This window comes from Lepisma saccharinum, chromosome 10, assembly GCF_977018435.1.
Source record: "Lepisma saccharinum chromosome 10, izLepSacc3.1, whole genome shotgun sequence".
Lineage (NCBI taxonomy): Eukaryota > Metazoa > Arthropoda > Insecta > Zygentoma > Lepismatidae > Lepisma > Lepisma saccharinum.
In genome coordinates this window covers 4,905,502-4,933,045 of record NC_139238.1, presented here as the reverse complement: position 1 = coordinate 4,933,045, position 27,544 = coordinate 4,905,502, and the positions used below count along the sequence as shown (strand labels likewise).

General features: G+C 38.5%; 1 protein-coding gene across 1 annotated transcript in view; it reads left to right on the top strand.

Moving 5' to 3' along the window:
- The window catches only part of LOC145993737 (WD repeat-containing protein 18-like), a 47,745-nt gene extending 33,390 nt beyond the window's left edge, over window positions 1-14,355 (top strand). Inside the window, exons 5-6 of the mRNA XM_083129485.1 lie at window positions 3,140-3,287; window positions 12,701-14,355. Coding sequence (XP_082985611.1) covers window positions 3,140-3,287; window positions 12,701-12,795 — 243 coding nt within the window. The 3' untranslated portion in view covers window positions 12,796-14,355. The remainder of the gene's footprint in view (window positions 1-3,139; window positions 3,288-12,700) is intronic.
- The last annotated feature ends 13,189 nt before the right edge of the window (window positions 14,356-27,544 follow it).

The following is a 27,544-nucleotide window of genomic DNA, read 5'->3' as shown; positions in this document are numbered from 1 at the left end:
CCTGGGGTTTGGATTAGCTGAAGCATATTGCTGACCACATCACCTCTACTGTGGCTGAGATCAAAAATGTGTGTAGCTCTACTTCCACATTCCCTATGTGCTTTCATGGCACAGTGTAAGTCACAGAGGATAATCGAACAAAAAGATAGGTATGTTAGGCTCATGTACAATAAATTTCAAATCTCATATTTCATCTGTACATTGATTGAATAACATAGGAAGATGACGGGCACACCTGGTACTTCTCTCCGACACAACCAATGTTGCCAGGACATGTAATTTTAAAAAAAACATACCTTTTTTATGATATGTCATAGCTAATACCATAATCATCTATGCATGAAATTCCTAAAAATTATTGTTCTTTTATCACTTTAGTAAATACCCACAAAGATCATCGATACACATTGAAAATTATTGCAAGCAACACCGAAGATGATTTTACTTCGTAAAAAAAAAGCTAAAGTGCTCCCCTGTGTTTTGCACCATGCCATGAAGGCATAAAAGGGGTGTGGAGTTATGGTCCCACACTTTCTTGATTGTGGCTAAAGGTGGGGGTGATGTGATCAGCACCACACCCCTGGCCACCTTTACCTCCAGAGTTTCCTTCAGGAATCGCTTGAACAGGGGAAAAAATTCTGGTTTTCCCCCGCCAGGGATCTAACCTGGGTCTCTCACATGGTAGGCAAAAACTTTTTACACCTTAGTAACTTTTTCTCCCATACTGAACATTTATGTAGAGAATCATTTTTCTTGTTTAATGTTTAAAGAATATCCACATAGACAATGAAATTACCCAGTGCAAGGTTCATGTCTCTATTACTATTTGTTCAAAACGTTACGTATGTTCAAAGTCTTGGTTGCGTGACTAATCGAACACCCTGTATAATTACTTTAGGAAATCTATTTGTTCCATTTTGACAGAATCATCGGGACACACAAATTTTAGTGTCATGAAAACTGACATTAGTTTTCTTATGCAAATTTGATTTTTTTTTAACTATTACCAGTAAAAGTATGTTTTATTCACCAAGTTTCAACTTGCTTGCTCTGGTTTTGATGAACTTGAACATATAATTTATAACAAGATAGAAAGGAAAATATTCCCTTGTTTTGCCACTCCTTCAGTTCCGTTTCAAAACTATTTTACATGTAATGTCAAAATATAATGGGGTGTAAGGGGTGTCCCTTTGTGAAGACATTCAATTGTCAATCTCTCTTCCATGTAGTAGGTGATGGATTGCATTTTGCAGACTAACAAGGCTCTGATGTCTGGACTCACAGCTATTGTAATGGTCTGTGGGAATTGTGTCTTGTCCAGTCTTATGGCGGGCAGCCTACATGCTGGCGAGAGAGAGATGAGAAACATGGCAGCCTGTAGAATGAGATGCATGAGGGATTGGTCTGAGGTGTATTCCCTGCTCAAGTCTTCCCTTGCCAGCATGTAGGCCACCCGCCGTAAGTCTAGACAAGAGCTATAATGATTGTTCTTATCATTGATACTCTAGAAGAAAGGGAGGAAGAACGAGGAAGGGAGAGGAAAGAAGAAGAAGGAAAAGGGGTAGAGGGAAAGAAAATCTTCTGTTTCCCCTTTCTTTTATCTCTTTTCCTGAGAGAGAGAGAGAGAAAAAATAAAGTAGAGAGATAGGGAGAGAATAAAGTAGAGAGAAGGGAGAGAGAAAGTGCCTCCATTTTCTCTCTCTCTCTCCCTCTCTGAGAGAGAGAGAAAGACAGAGAGGGGGAAGGGAAGAAGGAAGGCCATCAGGGAGGAATTTCTCTTCTCTCCTTTCTTCCTCTTCCTCCTCTCCCCCGGAGAGAGAGAAGTCTCTCGAGAGAGAGAGGGAAAAGAGATCCTTCCTTCTTTCTTCTCTCCTTTCTTCTTCTCTCTCTTACTCTTTCACACCTCTTTCTCCCTCTCTCACTTTTCTTTCTCTCTCTTCTTCCTCCCTTTTTAGAAAAAAAAGAAGACTAAAAGAAAGAAGTTCTTTCTTTATCTTCCTCTCTTCTCTTTCATCTTTCCCAAGAGAGAGAGAGAGAAGAGGGAAGTGAGAGAGGGAGTCTTTGTCATTACCCAAAACTGGCAGAAAAGCAAAGTAAAATAAATCAACCAATCAAAATATTGCATAGCAAAAGCAAGAACCACTGTATCTTCACCTTGATGCAGTGGTTATCACCGCCCTTGAGATAATCTATTAAACAAAATATCTATTGTGGGAAAGAATTTTTTCACCCTTCATCCAACGTGATACAGTAGGGAATGCATTTCTTTGATTTAATGTCCCCATTATTACTGTGGAAGCTCGATTTTACGTTTTCCAGTAGACCAAGCTGAAAGAAGTTAAAATGTTGAAAACTGTAAAATCGAGGAAGATTTTATAAAATTTTACTATGTTGTAACCATAAAGATTGAATGTATAATGCGTAGGGGCATACATATTACGTTTTTGTTGAAAACACGAAATGTGAAATAACACATTGTAGTGTTAATTTTTCATGTTTTTGAAAGGTGTGAGGTGCATTTTGCTACCATATTTTGTCACAAAATGATGCAAAGTGAACTGCAAAATGCGAAATAAACTCTTAAACATGAAATTTAGAGTTTATTTACTGGCACAATACTTTCTGAAGTCTGACTTGTCCTGTGATTTATGCAAATCACAAAAAAATGATTATTTCTGCTGTAAATGTTTGAGAAGCAGATATGGACTCCTTTACACAGGAATTAACTCAATACTCTGATAACTATATAAATGTGCTATTAGAAGTGAAATTTTAATTTTGTGTAATAAGTATAGTTTTTAAATGGAATTTAGGTTTTTATTAACCATTTTGTGTACCACTTTCGATTCCGAAATATGCTAAGTTTTTCTGCCAAAAATCTTGATCTTTTAATCACCATAAATATGAATCATCACTCCTCTAATAAGGTGGGAAAATGTAAAATCTGAGTTCTACTGTATTATTATTATTATTTGCAATTTACTTTGTACTGATTCTCTAACTATATATGTATAAGAAAAACATTTGCCCTACAAAATATTCAGTCATACTTGAAATGTAGTTTTTGGTAAGTTTTTTACCTGTGATGCTGCTGTAGTGTTTGCTTTCTGTCTAATGTTCACTGTGATTTCAATTATAGGTTCTCTTCTTAAAGAATTTGGCCTCGAGTGTAAAGGAGAATGACTTAGTATCTTTGTTTGGAAAATATGAGAAACCAGCTCAGCCGAAATTAACCTATAGGCTGATGACAGGGCGAATGAAAGGACAAGCATTTATTACATTTCCAAGTAAGTATACATATGTTTCTTCATATAAAATATAAGGTATGCCCAAATTAAAAGGAGACTATGGTTATATCTAAAGAATATTATATTACAGAATATTTGCATTATATAATATGTGAATTACAGTTGATGTGTAACATGATACCTACACCACATTGCCATTGATATTGATGCACTGATCCCAGCGCATAGCAAGGGAGTGGGTGGCTTCAGTGTCGAAACTCCTGGGTTGCTTACGGATCCAGTTTTCCGGGTCGTGGCAAGTCCTTTGTGCTTTCGCATCCTGCCTCATAACACTGACACCAATGGAATATGGTGCAACATGCGAGACACTGCTGTCCGTAAACATCCTTCATCCTGCGATAAATTTGTGAAACATGCTCGCCTTCTACGCAAAGAAATTGGATTACAGCTCTGCGCTGATCTGGAGAAATTCAAAATGCACCCATCGTGCAAAAAAACTCTCGCCAACTGAGGAAACAGTAGGTGAAGCCGTTCGCTACACCTGCAAACTGGGACAAACACCATGCCATCTATCGGCAAACATATTTACCTTCTTCGATTGGATACAACGCCGCTACAGCAAAGGTATCCTTTTCATTTGGGCATACCTTATAATAACATTTCCATGGTACTCACAAGAGTGCATTTTAATCTAATATAAATTTTAGTGACTCTTCATCATCCTTGTGTGTGAGAACCATTGAAACATAACTCCAAAAATGCTTGTGGGCCATTCCCAGTGATCAGAACGCTACATTTTAAAAGTAGGTTCGCTACAGCTACAGCTACTCTTCCAAAATGTAGCTTTGCTACAGCTACAGCTGCTTTTACCAAAAAGTATCTCACTACGATACTGCTCTTCACTACTTCTGCATAAAGAAATCTTAAATCCACCATATGGATATTCCAAAGAAGCCCCTAGTATGATAGTTGTTCTTAGTGGAAAATAGATTCTGTTATTTATTATTGTGATTCCAGTCATTCGATAATTTGGATAGCAGTGTTACTTCAGTTACTTGTTTTTACTGTAGTGTTTTGAGGACAATGTACCTATGCAAGTGATATATCAATTCAAATTTGATGTATGAATATTGCAATCAGGGTGTTATCCAAATTAATGATTACAACTACAGCGTTCATAGTACATTTTGAAAAGCACACCATAAGCGAACAACTGCTTGTACAGTATTTATTGCTATGTCAAATACAAGAGACAGGAATGCAGATTGGGGGAACGAGGCAGCCAAGAGATGTCACCAAAGTGAGAAATTAACCTTCGGGGAAAGTTCTGTCGCAAAAACTCCATGCATATTCGGGTCATGTGTGCAGTTGCACCATCTTGTTGGAACCATACGTTCTCAATATCCACATCAAACATCCGTAATTGGGGCAGACAGAACTCTTGCAGCATTTGTAGATACCGTTCACTAGTGACAGTCACAGCCACACCCACGTTGTCTTCAAAATAATACGACCCAATAATGCCAAATGACGCTACACCACAACATACAATAACACGGACGCTGTGCAAGGGATTCCAATGGAGTAGCTGTGGTTTCACATCACTCCAGTAACGCAGATTTTGTTTATTAACAACACCACATAACTCAAAATGTGCCTCATCTGACATGCGTAAGGTGTGTGTCTTCTGTGGACTTTCCTGCGGGGGTTGACACATGGTTCTGCAAAACCGTTTGCGTTGAATAACATCCTAAGGCTTAATTTCCTGCACTATTTGGAGTTTGTACGGGTGAAACTGGAGATCCTGATGCAAAACCCGTCTGAAGGAATGACAGGAAATACCCAATGCTTCAGAATGTCACCGTGCAGATCGTTTTGGGCTTCGAAGAACTGAAGCATAAATGTTTTCAATCACATCCGGTGTACGGACAGTTCTTTTGCTCCCTCCAGGCTTCCGATTACAGGCAGAGGCTGTTGCTTGAAAGGAACTGACCCACCTGGTAATGCCGTCCACAGTTGAAATGTCGCCTTAATATTCACTGCGTAGCAACAATAGAGTCATTATTTTTGAAAAATGTTTCGACAACAAAGGCTCACTGCTCAGCACTCCACCCCTCCATGACAAACAACCAAACACAACCACATACAATGGCATCTCCTACACTACTGCACGCAGCCGCCTAGCATGCATAGATTGCATTATGCCATTGTACTACGCAAGTCAAAATGTACTATGAACGCTGCCCCACCCTTCCTTGAGAATAAATATTGAGTTGAGTCACGCAGTGATTCAGAACCATTTAAATTAGCATATCTGTGCATAAAGTGGACTCAAGACAAAAAGTAGGGAACATACCTAGTTGGGAGGATGGGATCATCCTGCTCCTCCAATCTCCACACTGCTCATCATCATTCGTCATTCTTCCTCATTCTCACAATTAGCGAAAAGTGACAGAAAGCGACTTTAGATAAGAGAATTACTAATTAAAACATTGATCCTCATTGTCATGACTAGCGAAAGTAACAGAAAAGTGACGTTAATGTAGGAACAATATAGAAATTTGAAAACTGTATATTAACTAAAGAAAATTGTCATTTCTGCAGGAAAGTCAATAACTTATCATAAAATATATTGAGGAAACTGATGACGTATAAATCCGAGTATTCTAAACATATTGCAACAATTTTAGAATTTATGAACATATAGTAGATGAAAATAATTGTAATTTCAGAAAGTGTATGTCTATTGTTCTTGTAACAATAATTTCTTGTGGGTGAGATCCTATATACTGACAATGATCAATGCTGTTTATGTACTGAGCCATTGATTGCTGGCACTATTGCTTTGTCATTCTAGTGGAAAATGGATCACTCTTTTTTGAACTGCAAGTCGTGTTTTACACAGTAATTAATTATATTTTGCTGTCTCCTACACCATGGTTATTCATTCACACAGTATGTTCCGGGGGGTGGCACAAACGAGATATTTTTTTTTTTGCGGGTGCCGCAAACGAGACATGTTTCTCCCCAAAATAAAGATTCAGCTAAAAAACGTAGCTGTTAGCCAGAATATATTCACATTTGCTAGTTATCTGGATATTAGAATTATTCAGATACTAATGAAATAAATTACGCTGATGTCTATAATCTGCGATATCAAGGTTTTTATAATCTAGATTATCCATATTTCCATGTAATAGACTGTCTTCATGAACCTCCTGCAAAAGTAAGAGTTATTGTCGATTTTCTTTAACGCTGTTGCCACATTCAAAATTTATCTTAAAATACTGAGAAGAAATGCTGTAGCAAAATTTTTTGCTACCGCTACAGTTACAATTTTCAAAATGTAGTGCCGCTACAGCTACAAATTTTGTAGCTAGCTACAGTAGCACCGCTACAAGTTGTGTGTTACTTCCGACCACTGACAATTCCATTGTCATGGTTGGGATGCACAGAGTACTTTTTAGACATTAAAGTAATTATTCTGCTAGCAGTTACGGAACATTTTTTTTAACAGTATCTGTGCAATGAATTATAAAACTAAGGACTTGCTTAAACGTAAGAACACTTGGCGTACTTTCCCGGATCTACAGCTATAGGTGAACAATTTTTTGTCAGGGGTGGGACAGCTAAAATATTTCCTCCTTACTTAATAAGAAATTTCTTTAAATTTCTGTGAAATTTCAAATGATGAAAAATAAATTATTTAGAGAGAGGAAGTAATTGACCTTTGAATATTCTAGTGGTGACAGTTAGAGGAGAAATTAATTGTTTTTCGGTGTCACGTGTAGGACACAAAACAAAAGTAAATAAAAAAAGTTAAAATAAATGCACAATGTGGAAAATACATTCTACTATTATAAACATTTCTACCCAAACATTGCATTTAATTTTATAAACTGAGATTCAGGACCACTTAGGTATATAATGTACTCCATCTCCATTTCTTCCTCTTAGTGACTCATGTATCTTTTTATTGGAGATATGTTGGTCTGTCTCCAAATAGAGGTCCTCAAAGTGAGTAGATACATTTAAATAACCAAACACTGTATTTTTGGCAGGTTGTATTCTTCTGGTTGTCACACAATGATTTGCAATCTTTTGACTATTTAGACCAACATAAACATTTATGTAGTAAGTAATAATATAAGTAATAACCCATGGCATAACAGACTATGAAGGCCAGTACCTACCTACCGACTACCGTTCTTGCTCCGACCTCTCCAACTGGTTGTGGTCAGCACGACGAACCCCAAGTTGTTGTGGGTTTACATGACTGCGTTATGCTCTCATTCGTAGCTCCCCAATTTCCTCATGATGGTGGGTGACCATCAGTCCCAAATACAGGCCAATATCTCTGGATAAGTTGTGCTGTGCACGTCTCGTAGCTGGAGTGCAAGCTTGGGCCTGCAGACTGCACGGCCACGGTGCGGGACACTTACATAGTAGGTTGTGCATTTAATTTCAGGCTGTTTCACCAGATGTCACTCGTAATCTGATTAGTGCTGAACCATTACCGATACTCTCACAGATTCCGATACTGATACTTGAAAATTTCAATAATTAAAATTTTTTCAAAATATTGATCAATTTTGGTGTGTAAATATTCTCCTCCAATTATATGCATCAATTTGCCGATATTGTTGTTGTTGTTGAGTTTGTGTTTTACGTCCACTTTTAAATTTACTGATATTGTATTACGTGATACATACTATGTTGTAGCCCACTTCCATTAGGTATTATCCACGAAATTTGATTTAGAATATTCAAGAATTACATCAGAATATTAAAATAGATGTTATGTAATCACAAAATACAGTTTTTCGTGCAAAATTGGTGCAAAGTAAAAATAAAGTTTGAATTTTGCATAATTCCAACATAATTAGACTCTGCGAAAGTGTCACACGGCCCGTGAAAGACCAAAATACCGGGAAAGTATCGGCTAGTATACATAGGCATCTGTATCAGCTCAGCCCTAAATCTGATGGATTTGTTACAGGTTGTTTTCTTCTTTAAAATTGCATGCCAAAGTTACATGTTTTCTCTTGAAGTGTGTTGACAGTTTGGTTATTGTGTATTCAGAAGTTGTTGTTGGCCAAGATGGGGGGAGGGGCTTGTCTCCAGGGGCTGAATATTCTTCTGCTTGCTGTTAAATAAATACATGAAATGGTGGAACGTTATGAGGAAAATATACTTAGCATTGAATAATATGATGAAATTTCTCATTGTGTATATTTTTTAAAACATTTTGACAATACTTAATATTGACAGAAATATCTTTGGTCTTCATTTCTTTTAGCAAATCCATTTACAAGTGCATCCACTTCAACATCATCATTGATGGTTGAATTGTTGTTTTAAAAGCTTTATGCACAGGAAGGCTAATCGGGACTGGGCCTTCAGTTTAGAGTGGAATCCGAACCACTGTGCCACCAGGTATTGAACCCAGGACCCCTTGATTACAAGGCAACAATGCTACCACTGCACTATCGGGGAGGCCCGAACATCAACATTGTGATATATTTTCATGAAATTGAGACTCGTTAATCTTTCATCTCCGTACCGACGTGTTTTCAATAGTGGCAGACTGGAGAAATTTCATTCCTCTGTGGTTATTGACCATCAGTGTACTTGTTCAGATGCAAGTATTAGTCCTTATCTTCAGTTAGTTTGGTCAGCACAACAATGGATACCATACCAGCTTCATAGTTATACAATATTTAAGATAAGAAGTTATGGAAACTGTTAGCAGTTCTTAAATTCAGTCTTGTTAGTGTACATTTTGTGAATTTACAAATTAATTTTTAAATTTGTCTTTTGTTCTGAAATTCATTCTATCCAGTGTGACCTTAAATTTTCTCAGAGTGGGCATCTGCCACCCCATGCAAACACCCGTGCCCATGTGTCAAGCTTTCTTAATGGCACCGTGATGCACGTGTGTTCTACATATATTAATTCCACTAATGTTGCGAGAGAGAGAGATTTTATATGATTCGCTGTGTCAGTGAGGCATTGGAAGTGCAGTTATTAATTTATTCTTTGGTATCATAAAAACTTTGACAATTTTTGCTTTATTAAATACCAAATTATGAATTGAAGTATTGAACACTTCCTAATCAGTACTTCAATTGTAATTTTCCTTCCATTTATACAGTACAACTTTGATTATATATTTTTCAGGAGCTTGTAGGTATATCCATCATATCATACAATGATCTCAATATGCGAGCCATTTGCAAGAAAATATTGGCTTTCCCATACTTCAATAAAAGGCAGTCTCATATATTTTTCTCTGTAGCAATTAGAAAATTAAGTTTGTTATCTCCTTACATATGGTTATCTTCTCCATTTTAATGAAAAGCTTGAATTCTGTTAAAAATATCAAAATACTGACATATTTTCACCATAGGAAAATACTCACGAGTCCAGAGCCATCTATTGTTAATCACAGCAAACCATGGCTTTATGTAATAGCGATTTTTTAAAAAACCTATTTTTGCTTTCAAATTGTTCAGTAATGAAGTAAATTCATTCAATATTGTCAAAAAACTATTTAATTGTTATTTTTACAAACTTTGTAACAAAAGGTGTTAGTCTGTGTATTGGTTCTGGAAGTAAAAAATGTCCATAAAGAAGAAAGTGAAATCTATATCACTACTGAGAAAACGATGGATGATAGCAAAATTTGTAGGAGCTGTCATTGCTAAAAAATCCGAGATGTGAAGTTTTTGGCCTCAGTACTGTAAAATTACTGGAAGAAAATGCTTTTGAAATGCGTGAAAGAACTGAAGTATCAGAACTCAACAGATAAGTGTTAAAAACTGTGACTTTATTGTGTCGACTATTTGGTCACATGTTTTGTGTTAAAAGTTTTACTTAGGTTTAAAAATCTGATGGAATCTTTGACATCTATGTGTTAAGCACAGAATGGGTGAATAATATTAAAGATCTAATTATCAGTCGTTTTTGTTTTTGTTTTGTTGTGCCTATTTAAAAAAAATTGCTGCTGTGATTATTTGACATTTGTACAAGTTCAATCAGTCATTTACTCATCCTAAGACAGCATTTGCGTGACCCAGGGGCATGACACATGTAGATTTTAGATTTCTTTCATAAAGTGCAATCAAAATGTCAAAGATGTAAATTATGAAAATATTTATAATATTTTGTTTCCACTACATATACGAGGAGGTACCCAAAAAAAACAACTGAATTTTGTCACCTTGTTTTATTTTGACCGTACATGTACATGTTGTAGGTACATTCAGGTAAGCATGTCACCTTCAAAGTATTGGCCATGTGCTTTAATGTAATTGTCCCAACGTTTTTCCCACTGTTGAATACAGTTTCGAAACTCCTCTGGCGCAATACTCTTCAAGGTTTTGTCCATAATGTCTTTAACCTCATTGACGTCATGGAATCGCTTCCCTTTCACATTCCTCTTCATCCATGGGAACAAAAGAAGTCACAGGCTGCTAAATCAGGTGAGTACAGGGGATGGGGCACGAGCACCATGTTGTTCTTGACAAAGAACTGTCGCACTGACATGGTCGTGTGGGCTGGGGCGTTGTCATGGTGCAGTAACCACATTCCACTTCTCCACAGTTCTGGACGCTTCCGTTGCACACTCCAGGAAGTACTCCAGGACAACTCCACTTCTTCAGAAATTTTGCTCGATGGTCTTTCGACGATCTTCATTAATGGCATCTCGAACTTTTCCAATGTTTTCTTCATTTCTGCCCGTCGAAGGACGGCCAGGCCTTGGCAAGTCTTCAGTTGACATGTCGCCATCTTTGAACCGGGAAAACCACTTGTAGACTTGTGTCTTTCCCAAAGCAGCTTCATTAAAAGCTTGGCGAGGCATAACAACGGTCTCAGCAGCCGTTTTTCCCAACAAGAAACAAAATTTAACACAGGTCCTTTGCTCCTTGTGGTCCACCATTTCAACAATCACTCAAAAATTGCCAGACTCTTGCCGCAACACCACAAACAGTGAAACACTACGAACGAACCGCTCAGCACAGAATAATGCCAACTTGCAGATTGATGCAAGATATCCCATACTAATGACACCTAGCGGCACAAGCCGTAACTACGAGGCTTGTCCGGAAAGTAAAGATACAAACCAAAAATAAGATATAAAATAAATGTATTGCTCGCAACTAAAGTTACACTTGATACACTGATACAGAGGCTATGTCTCCACATAAGTGCCACCATTGTCCAAACATTTGTTCAGACCCGGATCAAGTTTTTGTATCCCTGAATCGTAGGATTCCACCTGGAACCAAGTTGTGACTTCTTCCCTACTTCAACCTCGTCGGCAAAGTGTTTTCCACCAAGATGTTTCTTGAGGTACAGGAACAGGTGGTAGTCGCTGGGTGCAAAGTCGGGGCTGTATGGCGGATGGTGAAGGACCTCCCATTGAAACTGTGCAAGCAGATCCTTCGTGACATTCGCTGCATGGGGGCAGGCATTGTCATGAATAAAGTGGATTCCACTTGACAACATGCCTCTCCGTTTGTTTTGAATTGCACGTCGAAGATGTTTCAAAGTCTGGCAGTAGGTTTCAGCATTAATCGTTCTTCCAGGCAGCATGAATTCCACCAGCAGGATGAATTTTTTGGCTTTTGGAGAATGGGTATGGTGCCATTGCAGTAACTGCTGCTTGGATTCAGGCGTATGTTTCATCACCTCTCACAATGGAGTCCAGGAATGCATCTCCTTCTTCTGCGTAGCGAGTAAGAAAGTGCAGTGCATATCCCAGTCGTTTGGTTTTGTGTTCGTCAGTCAATTGTTTTGGGACCCAGCGTGCACACAACTTTCTGTACCCTAACTCACTCACAACTTCATGTATAGTGGTTTTCGAACTGTCAGGAAACATCACACACAATTCTCAAATTGTCACTCGCCTATTTGCATGCACCTCTGCTTCAATACGATTGCGAAGGTTGTCAATGATCATGGACGGCCTCCCACTTCTCTCTTCATCATGAACATCACGTTGACCTTCTGCGAAGGTACTGTACCATTTCGCCACATTTTGACGATTCATTACGTTCCCGTACACAGTCACAATTTCTCGGTGTATCTCCGATGGATGCTTTCCTTGTGCCTGCAAAAACCTGATTACGGTGCACACATTGCACTTGGCGGGATTCTGTATCGCTGCTGGCATTTCCAACGCGTGTTCCTCGCACAAGACTCAGTGCAGCACTGACGACTCACTCTGAATCCTCGTCATATCGTTCATGGTTACTGCCAGTGTTGCCAACTTTGGTACACATTTTTACCCTAACGTGCAAATGTGTTTGTATCTTTACTTTCCGGACATGCCTCGTACATCGGTAATCTGCGCAACATTATGATTCCGTTTTTTTTTTTTTGGGTACCTCCTCGTATATATGTCAAATATGATGTGATACTAATAACCTGTGTTCTTCAAATTACAGACATCGAGGAAAGTACCAAAGCCTTGCAAGATGTGAACGGATATGTGCTGAAAGGCAAGCCAATTATATTGGAATTTGGGAAAAGTGGTACATAACATTTTATACAGATGCCCTTCGCTTTGTTGATGCTGATGAGGGGTAAGTACTGCCAGTAGTCTGCCTAGATCCACAGTAAACTAGAACAAGAGTGGTGCGAAGTGTTGGTGAAAAGTGCTTGAAGTGTACTTCAGTCCGCAGTGCATATCCATCTTTACATACCCCAGAAGAGCCACAGTACGTCCGTGCATTGCAAGAATGGAAGATGAATTCTATTGGAGTTTTTTTTTTTTAATTCTAGGGCACTAAAACTCAAAAATTATAAAAATAGCTAAAGAAAGAACTTGGAATTTATGATGCTCTCAATAGCCCTTAGGGACTTCTGGAAGTAGAGACACCATTGCCTGTGAAACACACACGAGGTGGCCCATTTTCTGTTGCTGTTTTGTTGAAATTGAAATTCGATTTGGAAACTGCAGTCATGGTTGGAACGGAACCTGGCCTTCCAGTTGCCACCACAGGCTTTCTCACACTACCTTGGTTGCCAGTGCTCATGGTACTAGTGAGGCCGCTGAAGGTGGCAACTTTCGTGACAAAAGTTATTGTCTTTTTTCGTTCCTTCTGCTTCCTCACATGATCTTCCACCGAATCCATCCTCTGAAATTCCTTTTCGTGCAATTTTGCAAAATTCGGTGGCTTTGTAAGAGGACGAGGTATGCGACTTGCAGCTTTCTTCTAATTTCATTTACAATCTTTATTCATTCCAATGGGAATTCATTTATCTGTCTGGCGGAAGTAAACATTCTACTACACTGCAAAGGAGAAGAATGTTCAGCCCCAGGAGACTACACCCCCTGACAATTTCTGAATCCACAATTGGCCAATTCTCAACACCTCCAAGAGAGAACACAACTTTAATAAAGATAGAAAACAATCTACAACAAATTATCAGATTATTAGTGACATCTGGTCTACTTCCAGCTGGGTTCCTCTATTTTCGAGCTTTAGCAGCCTGTGCTTTTCTTCATCGGTAAGAATGTTACAAAGAAAAATACTTCTGAAATGAATAGAATTATCCTTCATTGCAGACCTATTATAACTTGGTTTGTGTGGAATTCTTGATAGTGAACAACTTAATAGCATCAGCAAAAGGCTGAAAAAGTTCACAAATCCAAACTTATTAGGTCCCCTTTGAACCTGAATATAGCCTAAAATTCTATGCTCAAAGTGAAAGAGGCAACCCCTACTAAAACATAATTCAAAGAAAGGGGGAGAAATCCCTTTCACGCCAAATACATTAATTTAGGTTTAGGACTATATCTCCACTAAGATATCACCCCTTCCCCATGTGATGCTTCAGGTGTGTTGGTTTCCCATGGGTGGCCAAAAGCAGAGCATGTGGTGCTTGCCACCAGGCTGCGGTGTAAATTTGCTGTTGTAAAATTTCATGAAATCGAGTGTGGTAGAAACTAAATAAGGCAATAAATATTAAGTACATTAAATATTTTAATAGTACATATTGGTCTCAGTATGAGAAAGTATGGATTGGATTATTGGATTTTTTTTTACCAATGCTGACCAATACGTTTTCTGGTGTTTTGATTTTTTACGGGAGCTTCTAAAAAGTAAAAGGCCACACAACAGTTACGTGCATGGACGTCTGCAGGATTTTTTCCAGGGAGGGGCAAGGAAGGTATTTTTTTTCCAGGGGGGGGGGGCAAACAAGGCACATTTTCTCCAAAAATAGTCTTGTTTCCTAAAAAAACATTGCTTAAATTTGAATTTATGATGTTCATGCAATAATTAACACATATTATTGTGGATAAAATGAAATTATATGTGTGAAATACATAATTTTTGGTTCACTTCAATTTTCCAGGGGGGCACGGCCCCCCTTGCCCCCCTTCTGGACGCCCCTGCTTACGTGGAGTCTAGTTATCTTGCAAGGTATGCAAAATTCTAAGTTTCCTTTGATTATATGAAGAAAGTGTATTTTGTAAGTACATAACAGATATTTTGCATTCTGATGTGCTATTTTTAACATTTTGAAATGGGTATTTTATTTTCTGATGTGATATTTGTTACATTTTAAAACAAACTGCGGTAAATTAATGCTTATAATATTTAATTATAAATATAAGCACACAATTTTAATACAATATTAATTGATATTTTGAACAAGTTTTAATTGTAAAAATTTTAAACATCAATATCTGTTGGAATCTGTATGATTATCTTTTTTTAATTTGACTATCTCATGAAATCCAAGAACACAGAGACCAGTACACACTCAAATTTGGTGTAACACAGTTTTAAGTCTCCTGAGCTATAGTTTATGATAGAAAGTTGGGGTCAATAAAGAGAATTGTGTCACTGTTGCTTGTTGTCTAATTTTAGCGTGTACTTGTCAGATATGAGCTCGTGCCTGTTTGTGCTTTATCCATGTTACGGTGGAAATTTTGTTTTCGATTGCAACATGTTTTCACAACAATGGTGTGTACGTGATTTTTGCTGACTTGAGGACTATTCGAAACTTGTTTCCTTTTTCTGTAGTGTGTATGCTGATACAAATTGAGCTGTAAATGTAGGCACCTTTTAGCTTTCTTTTCTTCCTTCCAATCAAATTTGATCATGCATGTACAGTGTATGAGAAATGGATGAGCAAACAATTCATTTACATTTTGGAAGCACAATGCTGCCCCAGTTTATTGAATGGAAATCATGATTTTTCCATGATCCGAAGTAATGCTTCACAAATGAATGTAGTTGTATCAATAATATTAGTGTATTGTGATCAGAACATTATGCAAAATGCATTGAAATGTGTATGGCCAGTGGTAGAAATCATGTTGAAAGTGTTGCTAGCAAATGTTCAAATGTTGGTAGCTTTTTTTATAATTTTATCATTGAAGTAAGAAAAGATTTACTTCGTTAAATATGTGCAGATAGTCTGTTCACATAGCTGCAGTCATACAAGTTCTATTATTAAGAAATGCTGTCGTGCCATAAATTTTTGTCAAGCTTTTAATCCCACTTTATGCATGGTGGTCTAGTCAGTAGGACGTCGGACTGCCACGTGGGAGGCCCTGGTTGGGTGTCTAAGGTCTGAATTTTTCCAGCTGTGTCCCTTCATAAAGCAGCTCTGGGGTTCACCCAGCCTGAAATAATAATTAAATCTTGTGCCAGAGTGAAGACCCTAAAGAAGGCTGAACTGGTAACATCATGATAACTATGTAATACATTCTAATATGTGGTGACTATCATGTTGCTGCAGATTGTAAAATTCAGCTAGCGACAGTGCAAAGAATTTAAAATGGCATGTTTGTTATTCTGATTTAATGATACACATAAAAAAGGTAAAGTACTCCCCTGTGCTTAGCACCATGCCATGAAGGCGTATAGGGGGTGTGGGGGTAATGCCCCACACTTTCTTGATCTGGTCGTGAGTGGGGGTGATGTGATCAGCATCACGTACCTAACCACCTTTACCCCCCAGGGTTTCCCCCAGGTACCCATGTCATTCGATGCTGGGTGGGTGCCCGGGGCCGCTTCCAACGTTAGAAAAGTTCCCAGATTTGAACCGGCTAGCGATCGAACCCGGGACCTTTAGCATGGTAGTCAGATGCGTTACCGATTCAACCACCACGGCCTGCCTGATACGCATGACAGAAAAAATACAAAAACATTAAAAATGCATACTATACTTTTATTTTAAGAAAAGCAATGGAAATTTCAGTCATTATCATCCTTCACCGTTTCCTGCCTCTGGCTGGGTTGGCGTAGAAGTCAAGCCTTTCCATTTTCTTCTGGTCTTCCACCCCTCCCATCTTTCCACGGTGTTCCAATCTTGTCCTCTTCTCCTAACGCTCTCCACTATCTGCTATTTTCACAGACATCTTGGACCCCCCCCCCCCTTTTTCTGGTCTTGTTCCCACTCCGTGTGCATTGTAAGCTCTTACTGGCAATCTTTCTGCACCGATCCTCTCATGTGTCCGAACCATCTCATATGTGCCTGATATATCCTGTCCTGAAGCTTTACTACCCCCACTGCCTGTCCTCATTCCTTAGTCTATCCCTTCTAGTCTTCCCCAATATACTCCTTAAAAATTCATCTCCATTGCCTACTTCTTTCTTTTGTCTCTCTCTGTCATTGTCCCAAGTCTGCTCCCTAAATAATTATTGGTACATGGTATGTGTTATATATTACCTTCATGCATTTCATAGTATCCCTGTTCCATATCTTCGAACTCTTCTGTAGAGTCTACCACCCATTTGTTCTCTTCTCTTTACTTCCTCAGATATATTCTTCCACTTCTCTCAATTATGCATCATAGGCATTTGAAACTCTCCACTAGCCTCAACTCTTCCGTGTCCACCTTTATTCTTGGTACATTTCTGGCTCTGTTTCTTGTTGTTATTAGCACCTCACTCTTTGCTGCACTTAATTTCATTCCTGCTCTTCTGATTTCTTCATTCCAACTATCAAACTGTCTCTGCACTACTACTTCCCTGTTTCCCCATATTACTAAGTCATCAGCAAACAACAGGGTCATCATCTCTTCCTCTCCTATCTTCCTCCCCACCTCTTTGTTTATCACATCCATTGAAATTATGCAGAGCAGTGGTGAATATCAGATTTACTGTTGATCTGCCTCTTCTAAATCCATACTGTTTGTCTCTCATGTTCAGCTCTGTTACTTCCCGTATTATTTTCTCTAATATTTTCTCATACACTTTTTTTGAGTGGCATATTAGTGTTATTCCTCTGTAGTTTTTACATTCCTTTCTGTGCCCCTTCTTGAATATGGGAACTATTGTCCTCATTGTGCAATCTCTTGGCACTTTTCTCTCTCTTGCCACACTGTTTTCAACACAGTGTGCAGCCACTGCTCACCAATACTTCTGCTCCTAGTATCATTTCCACTGGCACTTCATCTTCTCCAGGTGCTCTACCTCTCTTCATTCTCTTTAAAGCTTCCTCCACTTCTTTCCAAGTGAGATTAATTTTTTCCTTCACTTCTTCATGTTAATTTCTTTTTTTTTTCACATTGAGCAATAACTTGAAATGATTTCTCCACATTCTCCTGATTTCCTCATCCTCTTCTACGTTTCCCCTTTCATCAATGTTACGGTGAAATTTCCATAAGCGAACCCAAAATAACATAAATAAAAAATAGAACTGAATTTCAAATTTCAGGTACCATGTTAACATTTTCAGGCACCCTGTATTTTTCTACTCCTGCTCCTCTATACTAATCGGTATGCTCATACTTGTGCATGTGTAGGAATAAACATTGCAGACGTAGGTACAGTTTTCATCAATGTTAAGGCAGTTTTCAGATTGAAGAGACAAGTGACCTAAAACGTGTGACAACCAACCTTCAGAAATAAATGACAACCTTTTGTACCTGAGTGACATGACAAGCTGCACCTCTCACTTGTTGCTTGTGTGTCTCTCATTATCCTGAATGAACATGTTGCTTCTGTCTGGTGGTAGCACATGAGCAGTGTTTTTTTTCCTTCCACGTATTAGATGGTGCTTGTCACTTGTATCTGAAAGCTTTCTAATAGTTCTACTATGCAATTAGCAACTTTTAAACTTTTTACATTTGTGGAAATAGTTGAGCAATTTTTAGATTTTTGTAGTGATCATTATTGTTGTAAAGCACTTCATGAAAAGTTGTACATGTGTTAGTAATGAACCCACATTGTAAACTTTGAATATACAATCCTGTATTTATGACAATGAAGGTGACAAGACATTTCATGTACATATGTGAGTTTGAATTTTTTCATACAAATAAAATATTGCATTATTGTAAATCAAGTTTTTATTTGAAATTTCCACACAAGCAGGCTGATATTTGAAGGGGGTATGAGCGAAATTTCTCTCTAGTAGTTTATATTTGGTATTTGTGGGCAGGTGGAAGCTATTTATACAATTTGTCCTGCACCTTGGCTGTGCGGTCTAAGGCATTAGGTTTTGAGCTCAGACGTACTTTTGTGAGTCTCCTGGGAGAGAGCATAACAACTTTTATCAAGAGAAATTAGGCTAGTGTATGGGACTGGTGGTCACCCACCCTCTTGAGGATATTGGGAAGCTATGAATGAGTAACATAACCCAGTCATGGAAAACCTACTACGCATGGGCATCCAAAAGGAGGGGCCATGCCCCCCCCCCTGCTGGAAAATGAATGTGTACCTAAAAATTATATAATTCACACATAATTTCATTTCAATAACAGTAATTTATGTTAATTATTATAAATTCATTGAAGAAACATGATAATTTCAGACTGAAACAGTGTTTTTTCAGGGGGCATCACTATTTTGGAGGAAAATATGTCCTTTGCCCCCCCCCCTGGAAAAAAATACCTTGCTTGCCCCTCCCTGGAAAACAACCTGCGGACGTCCATGCTACTACGACGACTGGGAGTTCATCGTGCTGACCACACATCACCCCGTAACTGGGTAGATGATGGCATGCCCACCTCTGCTCAGGCATGTGGGAGTTAGGTTGGCAGTCGGTAGATGCCGTGCCCCTCATCGGCTGTTGCACGATGGGTTATTATTTTAATATATGTACATAATTTATTCAATATATCCCCCTTGCCATAAACATCACCATTTCTAGAACTTGTTGTATTAAATATTGATGGTAATGCAGACCTTTACCAAGAATCTTTTATTTAGAATTATGTGAGAATAAATACTGGGTGAACTATATGTTTTGTAAAAACCCTTTTTCTCTAAGAGTTCTGGGGTCAGAGTTCACTGGGGTAGGTTTGTCTTTTCACCATGTAAGAACTGAGCTTATAGTTGACTTGTTTTCTTACCTTGGAAATGACATCCACATGGATTGATTGAGTTGGTTTTTGAAGTCCACTTTATGCAAATTAAGGCTAATTGGGACTGGACCTACAGTTTAAAGTGGGATCCGAACAACTATGTGCCTCCACCAGGTATCGAACCTGGGACCCCATGAATACAAGGTGATGACGATAACACTATGCCATTGAAGCCCATTGCACATATTGGAACCGACGAGTAAAGGATGCAATAGTCATTTCACGGGAAAGCACCGGGACTCCAGCTCAGTCAGGCCTGGAACCCACTCCTCCTTAAATACAAAGCTCCAGCTAATAAGGATGCCAGTATCCAGAACAAGCCAATAGGAAGACAGCATCCAAGCTCTGCGCGATCATAGTCGTGTATTTAACCCCATACTGGTCTCTTTCTTTTAAATTCCCTGAAGAGAGCAATGTATGCGCTCGAAAGGTTGGAAGCTAACGTCAAATTTACCTGGCTGGTAACCCGAGAAAACTTGTTTGAATCACGTCACCAGGAAAGCTACAAATCCTAAGACACAATATGTATAGTTATTCATTTTTTTGTAAATGTTTATCAAAACCACTTACAATAATTCTTATTACAATAGTACCTACTTGGATTTTCTTAAAATTGACAACAGTCAAATTCCTACTTTTATCACAAAAACAAGATGAGATGGAGGGGGGTCCTGACCTCCTCAAAAACTAACTAAAGTCCTAAATTAAATGAGCAAAATACCTGTTTACTGTTATGTAATACAAAGTTGTATGTTCACAGAACTTATAAGGATTAGATTGTGATTATACAACTTTGCATTGACAGTGCCTGTGAACATTTATGCGTATCTCTATGACTAACAATATGCATCAATTAATGATCAGGGACCTTACTTTTCATCACCAACCTTTTTGATATTCAATAAATAATCAATTTTTGAAATTCTAATTCTATTTTTTTTTTGTAGAACAGCTGTTTTTATACAAACGTTAGTGATGTTAAGCAGACATGAGCTAGATAATGAATGCATGCTGTTATAACGATCCTTATATCATCTTTTCTTTCTTGTATACCTAATACCCCTGTTCGAGGGCCAAATAACAATAATTATATTTTTATTAATTGGCATATTTTATTATTATTATTACACAATATAAACTTTATAATAATAAGAATTATTATTTCCATTATTACTTGTTAAACACTTGGTTGGGACTGCCTCCAATTTTGCTGTACACATACAGAAATAATGGGTGGAGTTAATCTTACTGCAACTCAAGGATGGTACGGTTTTAATAGTTATAATTTGTTACTATTTATTTATTAATTAGCAATTTTAAATTACAAGGGTTGGATAAAAAGTAATGGCAACACTGCTGTCCCGTGAAAGGGGCGAGTCACAGCGCCACAACCGTTTCGTGGTTGATCAAGGAATGTCAGACGAGGAAGTATAGTGAGTGGGGTGCGATTGTATGTTATTCAGTCAAAAACAGCAGTGCTCTGAAGCAGGGGACGAGAGTGCAAGCGCCCTAACAATATGTTTAGGCAAGAAGAACAACGTCTCTTAGGCAGACGGTCAACTCAGCCTACTACTGCACCTTCTTGCAACACCACCTTCGTCTCGCATTAAGAAGGAAGCGACGGCACGTTCTGGCACGGTGTCCCATCATCCTGCTTGACAATGCAAAGTGTCACACTGCGAACACTGTGACGGCGCTCCTGCATAACCGGTAGTGGGAGGTACTGGAACATCCGCCGTATTCACCGGTATGAGACCGTGTGATTACGACCTTTTTGCCAAAATGAAGGAACCACTGGGCGGGAAGCACTACGACACGCGCGAAGCCATCATACGTGCTATAGGGCGGTCACTGCGGGACATCGACAGAGATGGACGCGCTGACGGTGTACGACGCCTTCCATACGTGTAACAGAAGGTCGTAGAGATGAGGGGCGATTACTTTGAAGGAATGTAACACGTGCTCCTCTGCCAATACAGTCAAGTAGCAATTATACCAGTGTTGCCATTACTTTTTATCCAACCCTTGTACAGGGTGGCGCACGAAATGATCCACCATTTTGTTGTTGAATAAAAACTATATTATAAAGAATCTCTCAATGAAACATAAAGGACACAAAGGTTACACTTTGGAAAAACGTACTAGTAAAATACATGCTCAATATGGCCACCGTTTTGACTTTTAACCTCAGTCAAGCGAACACTAATATTTCCAATTACCCTACGGCACATGGGTTCCGTAATTTCACTGCAAGCCTGAACAATAAGTCTTCGCAGTTCCATTAAATCTTGAGGGTTTTTTCCGAAAATCTTGTCCTTCAAAAAGCCCCAAAGAAAATAATCACAGGGGTTGAGACTTGGACTATATTCGGGCCAGGATTGTCCACCAGCGAAACGATCAGGAAATCTGTTTGAAATTACACGAAGATTGAAAATGTCATGCAAAAAATTTGCTGTGTGTGGCCTTGCACCGTCTTGTATAAACCACTGTGTATTGAACAGTAAAGCTGTGGCAAGAAGCTGGGGAATAAAACTATTGCGGAGCATGGTCAAGTAATGTTCAATGTTTTCTGTCTCCTCAAAGAAAAAGGGTCCGATCAGATCATGACTGGAGATAGCGGCCCAGACCGTAACCTTCGGTGCATGGCTAACTTTTTCATGAAGCACTCGTGGTTTTTCAGCTGCCCAAAAGCGCACATTTTGTTTGTTAACCACACCATCCAAATGGAAGTGCGCCTCGTCAGAAAACCACACGTTGTACAGTGTTGCATTGTTACCCTCGGCCCAATTAGCGAAGGTGAATCTCTTTTGTTTCTGTTCAATTGTGAGTTTTTGCACCACGGTAATCTTGTACGGATACATGTGGAGATCACTTTTAAAAATCCTTTGAATAGAACGTCTTGATATCCCAAGTTGTGTTCCTGCTTTTCTGGTCGATTTGCCAGGACTTCTCTGCACAGCGACGCGGACGGCTTCAATATTCAAAGGTGAACGCACGGGTTTATGACGATCACGCTTTGATTCCAGTACTGTTCCTTCCACTAGAAACTTTTCATGCAGTTTGTGTATCGTTTTACTCGAGGGGGCCCACCGAGTTTGGAAATGTGCACGAAAGCGCCTCTGAGTCCCCACAATGCTCTTTGTTTCGGCGAAAAATAGCACAGTTGCTGATCGCTGTTCCGTAGTAAGTCTTCCTTTGTCCGCCAAGTTGTATACTCTAGCCCCCTGGGGACAGGTGGATGCACTACGCTTCAGTTTTCATCACACGATATTTCCAATGACTACTGCAACTGCTGGTGGCACACATGACGTCATTCCTCATCTCAGATCTGAAAAAAACAAAAAACAAATGGTGGATCATATCGTGCGCCACCCTGTATAATCAATAATCAATTTTCTCGCTAAACAAATGGATATAAATATTAGCTTGAAATAGGCCTACATTATGTTGACCATAACAATATTGTTTTAAGTCCACTTTATGCACAGACAGGATAATGTTGAACTGTAGGATCCAAATCACACCGGATATTGAACCCGGGACCCCTTGATTTTAAGTCGAAGACGTTACCGCTACATCATTGAGGAGGCGCCATAACAATATTTAATACATTTAACTTTATCAAAGTTATGCTTTATATTAAAAAGTCTAATTTTGTGTTCATGTGTGTGTGTGTGTGTAATATTAATATAACTTTCAAGATATTTTCAACCAATGAAATGATGTGACCAGTTTTGAGATGTTTATTTGATGACACAATTAGTGTAAAAAGTTTACTAAATCAATGGAAGGGATTTGTACCCATTAAATCCCCCCCCCCTTGTATACCGCCATACCTCCCGGTATATATAGCTCTGTCATAGATACGTGCCTGCATGTAACATCACGTAATGTAACAGGAATTATATATGTTGGAGGGACAGTAGATATGGTTCCTTTATTTTGTTTGCAAAATGTAGTAAAAAGAAAAAGAACTGCCGACCAGTGACATATTCTCCATGTTAATGCTTTTACCGCCAATAAACCAACTGTTTTCACATAATTATGCATTTAGCTTTAATGTATGGGTAATTGGTAATTATACACTGTGTCCCAAAGGTATTTTACAACTTCGAAGTCATACAGCACAACTTGTAATTAATATAGAGGAATATACTTTGTTGTAGGTGATTCACCAATACCTAACAGAGGCGAAACCACGACTTTTTGGTTGGGGGATGGGGGCAAGTACAAGGAGAATAAACATGCCAATGTTTATTTGCATTTTTCCTGATATTTTTTCAACACGTTCAATTTCACATTAGCTAATAATGAAAAACAAGCACACAAACTGTATTTTTGAAAGACAAAAATTACGAATATAATTCTTTCTGCACATATGACTTGTGTAATTTTCATGTAGAACATATGTTTTACACATATGCAACAGAACAACGTAAAATAAGAATTGACGCTAAAGTGTGCCCGTATTCAATATTTCATTAATACATGTATATTATTTAAATACATAACATAATCAATTCTTCCACCTCATAACAAACGAAGAGCAAAAGTGATATAAATTGTTTCTCACATGTGTGTGCTCCTTTTCCTCAAAACAATTGTTCATACATTTAAAATAAAACTGTTTAGCAGTCTGAAGTACATATTTGGTCTTAGTCTTACTTCTCTCTCTAGTAATTTACAATGCATTACAGACAAAAACAACATTGTGAGCGAAGCGATCGACAAAATGTTTAGATCCAATTTTTGAAACTGAAAGCAATATTGATTTAATAGGGTGCAAATAATTTTGTGGGGTGCCGCCATGACATCCTCGCTTTTACAACTTTTTTCATTTAGAAAGTTAGGTGTCCAGGTCCGACTACTGCTGCCCGCTAGTTACTGCTCTGAACTTGATGAGACTGTAAAAAAAGCAGATATTGCGAAACACATTTTTATTTGTATAAATTTTGAAATCCAGGGGCAATTGCCGCTCTGTGCCCCTCCCCCCCTTTAGCTATTTGCCGTCTGGAAGAAAAATATATGAAACTAATTCCATCTTGAGCATCATTTTGTCCTGCTACTCTTGGCTTCTGCTAGCCTTGCTTTTCTTTACTTCCAATTTTTGCCCCCCCCCCCGAATTTGTTTCCGTCGAAGGTTGTGGGGGGGGGGCAATTCCTTCCTGTGGTATAAAAAAAGGTATAAAACACCAGAGTTCAAAACATTTGTGGCATAGTGAGACATCTAATTTTCTATCTAAAACATGCATGGATGATGTTTTATTGAAAACCCAGCTGACTTCAGGCAAATAAACAATACCTGTGGCGACTAATTCCATAAGTAAATTATTAAGCAAAAAAGGGCCGACCCTTCCTTCGGACTTGGCGTTCCTACCCGAAATGCCCATGCTACGCCATTGGTAATAAGGGAGATTTTTGAAAAATATAGAAATTTTCGGAAAATTTGACGACGTACTTCGGTTTTTGTTTTACTTGCATTGGCGTTTTATTTTGATACATCTAATTAATGTGGATGGATTGTATAATAAATATATACAAAGAATTGTTGCTGTAAACCAGGTCAAATTTTCAGAATACGCCAGTGCTGCCAACATAGGGTTACCAGATCGCTGTGAGGGAAATGTAGGACATGCTGTCCAAAAATGTAGGACACAAAACATTCTCAATAAATAATACATATTTCTATAGAACACGTTAGAAAGTACTTGAAAAATGACACTTTTCCCTTTAAAAAAAATTAATTCTTAATGAATTTTTAAATTCAATATTTCAAAACTTGCAATCATACTAATCAATGCACCTCTTACTACATGATTTATCAGAGAAGACAATTTTTATCAAATTTCAGGTTTAGTCATACTATATGTATGTTAGAGTGGACAGTCAAACTCTTTGAAATTATAGGGACCAGTACCAAACATTTTACAGACTTTATGAAAAAATAATTTCTCTCGTGAGTCTGTTGTGCTGATGGTAATGAAAGTACTCTCTCAACATTTGAATTATGACCTGTAATTTCAAACAAATATTCAGCAATTACCGTAATTTAAAATGGTTCCAGAAGTTTCATCTTGGGTAGTTTTTAGTTCAATAACAGGGTGTCTACCAAAATAACACATCCAGAATTCTTGACTTTTTCTGGACTTTTCTAGACCTTTTTCCCGTCTTTCTTAACGTTTATTTATTCGACCCCTACTTAGGAAAAGTTGGAAATTAGTAATTAAGAAAATAAATATTTATTTAATAAAACCCCTACCAAGGGGCCAGTTAAGATAAAAGCTGAAGCTGAATTTAAGAAGAGAATTACATCTGCTTTCTCGTATTATTGCATCCTGAACTGTGTTTGAGAGACAAGCCAGGCTTTGGCGTCTGGACTCTCAGCCAGTATAATTCTGCTCAGGAATTGAACAATGACGTTATCAGAAAGTGGTCCAAAAACTTTGTTCATTAATTGCTTCCATTTATTTAATAGCAGAACAAACTTTTTTCTTTTGGGCAATGATTGAATCAAAATAAATTTCACTATTGAGTTTGGCAGCGCAGTCCATAGACTTGTAAATTGCATAATTTGTTTGTTACATATTTTCCTAATTAATATTTTGTGACGATCAAAATGTAGGACATTTATGATATTTTTCAAATTCCTGCCGGACGCCGGACGTGAGGCTAAAATGTAGGACATGTCCGGAAAGTACCGGACGTCTGGTAACCCTATGCCAACATCCATTGGCGTAACTTGGGGCCTAATTTTTAGGGGGCAGAATAGAACATGGGGCGTGATTTTGTAGGAGGCAAACTCGAAAAGATTCCCGTCTCATAAAAATATCTTCCAGGATTATTTGATCAATAACTGACGTTTACGAGATCACAAATTAGGATTGTTGAAGGTCCAGGTACCCATAAATTCTAATGGGTTCTATTGGGTTCCGCTGCAGGACCGGAACCTTTTTTTCTCAAACAATTTAAGGTCCCGGGTTCGATACCCGGTGGAGGCACATAGTGGTTCGGATCCCACTTTAAACTGTAGTCCCGACTAGCCTTACTGTGCATAAAGTGGACTTAAAAACACCAACTCAACTTAAACAATTTAAATTCGGTCCAAGTTGCGTATTGTTTGTTTTCAATACGGAACTTGGGTCCTATTTAAACTGATCCCAAAGAAGGGTTCCTGGACCGTATTTAAATTCATCCGAGAAAAAAGGTTCCTGGATGAATTGAAATACTTTAGAGATAAAAAGGTCCTTTACGGTCCAGAACCCATTTACGCTTGCTGATTTTCTCTCCTGGACCGGAATTGAATTTATTTAAAATTCCTGAACCTTTAACAAGTAAATTTTAATATCCGAGAAAATTTTAGGGGGCAAGCGCCCCCTTGTCCCGCCAGGTTACGCCTCCAACTTTAAACGATTGGTTAAGTGCGATGAAAATTTACATTGCAGAACGAGTGGAGAGCAAGATCGGCCTTGGCGGTTCAGAATACGAGGTATAATTTCGAAAATTCCAAGAGAACGAAAGAAAAGAGAGCGCTTCGTCTGGGCAGCATGATTTCATTTTGGACCTCCTCATTGGCTTGCCCCATTAAACCAACATACGGGCTGTAACTGTCGTCTTTATCTTGATTAGGCATTCTAACGAGGGTCCCAAATAAACCCGCGATTTATCCGGAAGGCCAACTTCAATGAAACCACGGGGGAGCCAATATGCAGGGCTGGGTGACGTCAGCGCAGGTAATTTGCACGTTGCTTTCGAATACCTTAACGCCGACAGCGGAGGAGAAAATGTGTTCGTTTCTATGCGTTTCGCTGCTCTCCTGGGCGATTTATGCGATGTGCGAGGGCGCACCGTTGTCCTGCCGCCTCATGAAAACTATCACTTAGTTGTTCACGACCTTGTATGTATTAAACACAATTAATACCATATTTCTGTAAGTCAGAACCAGAAAGCTTTGTTTTTATGT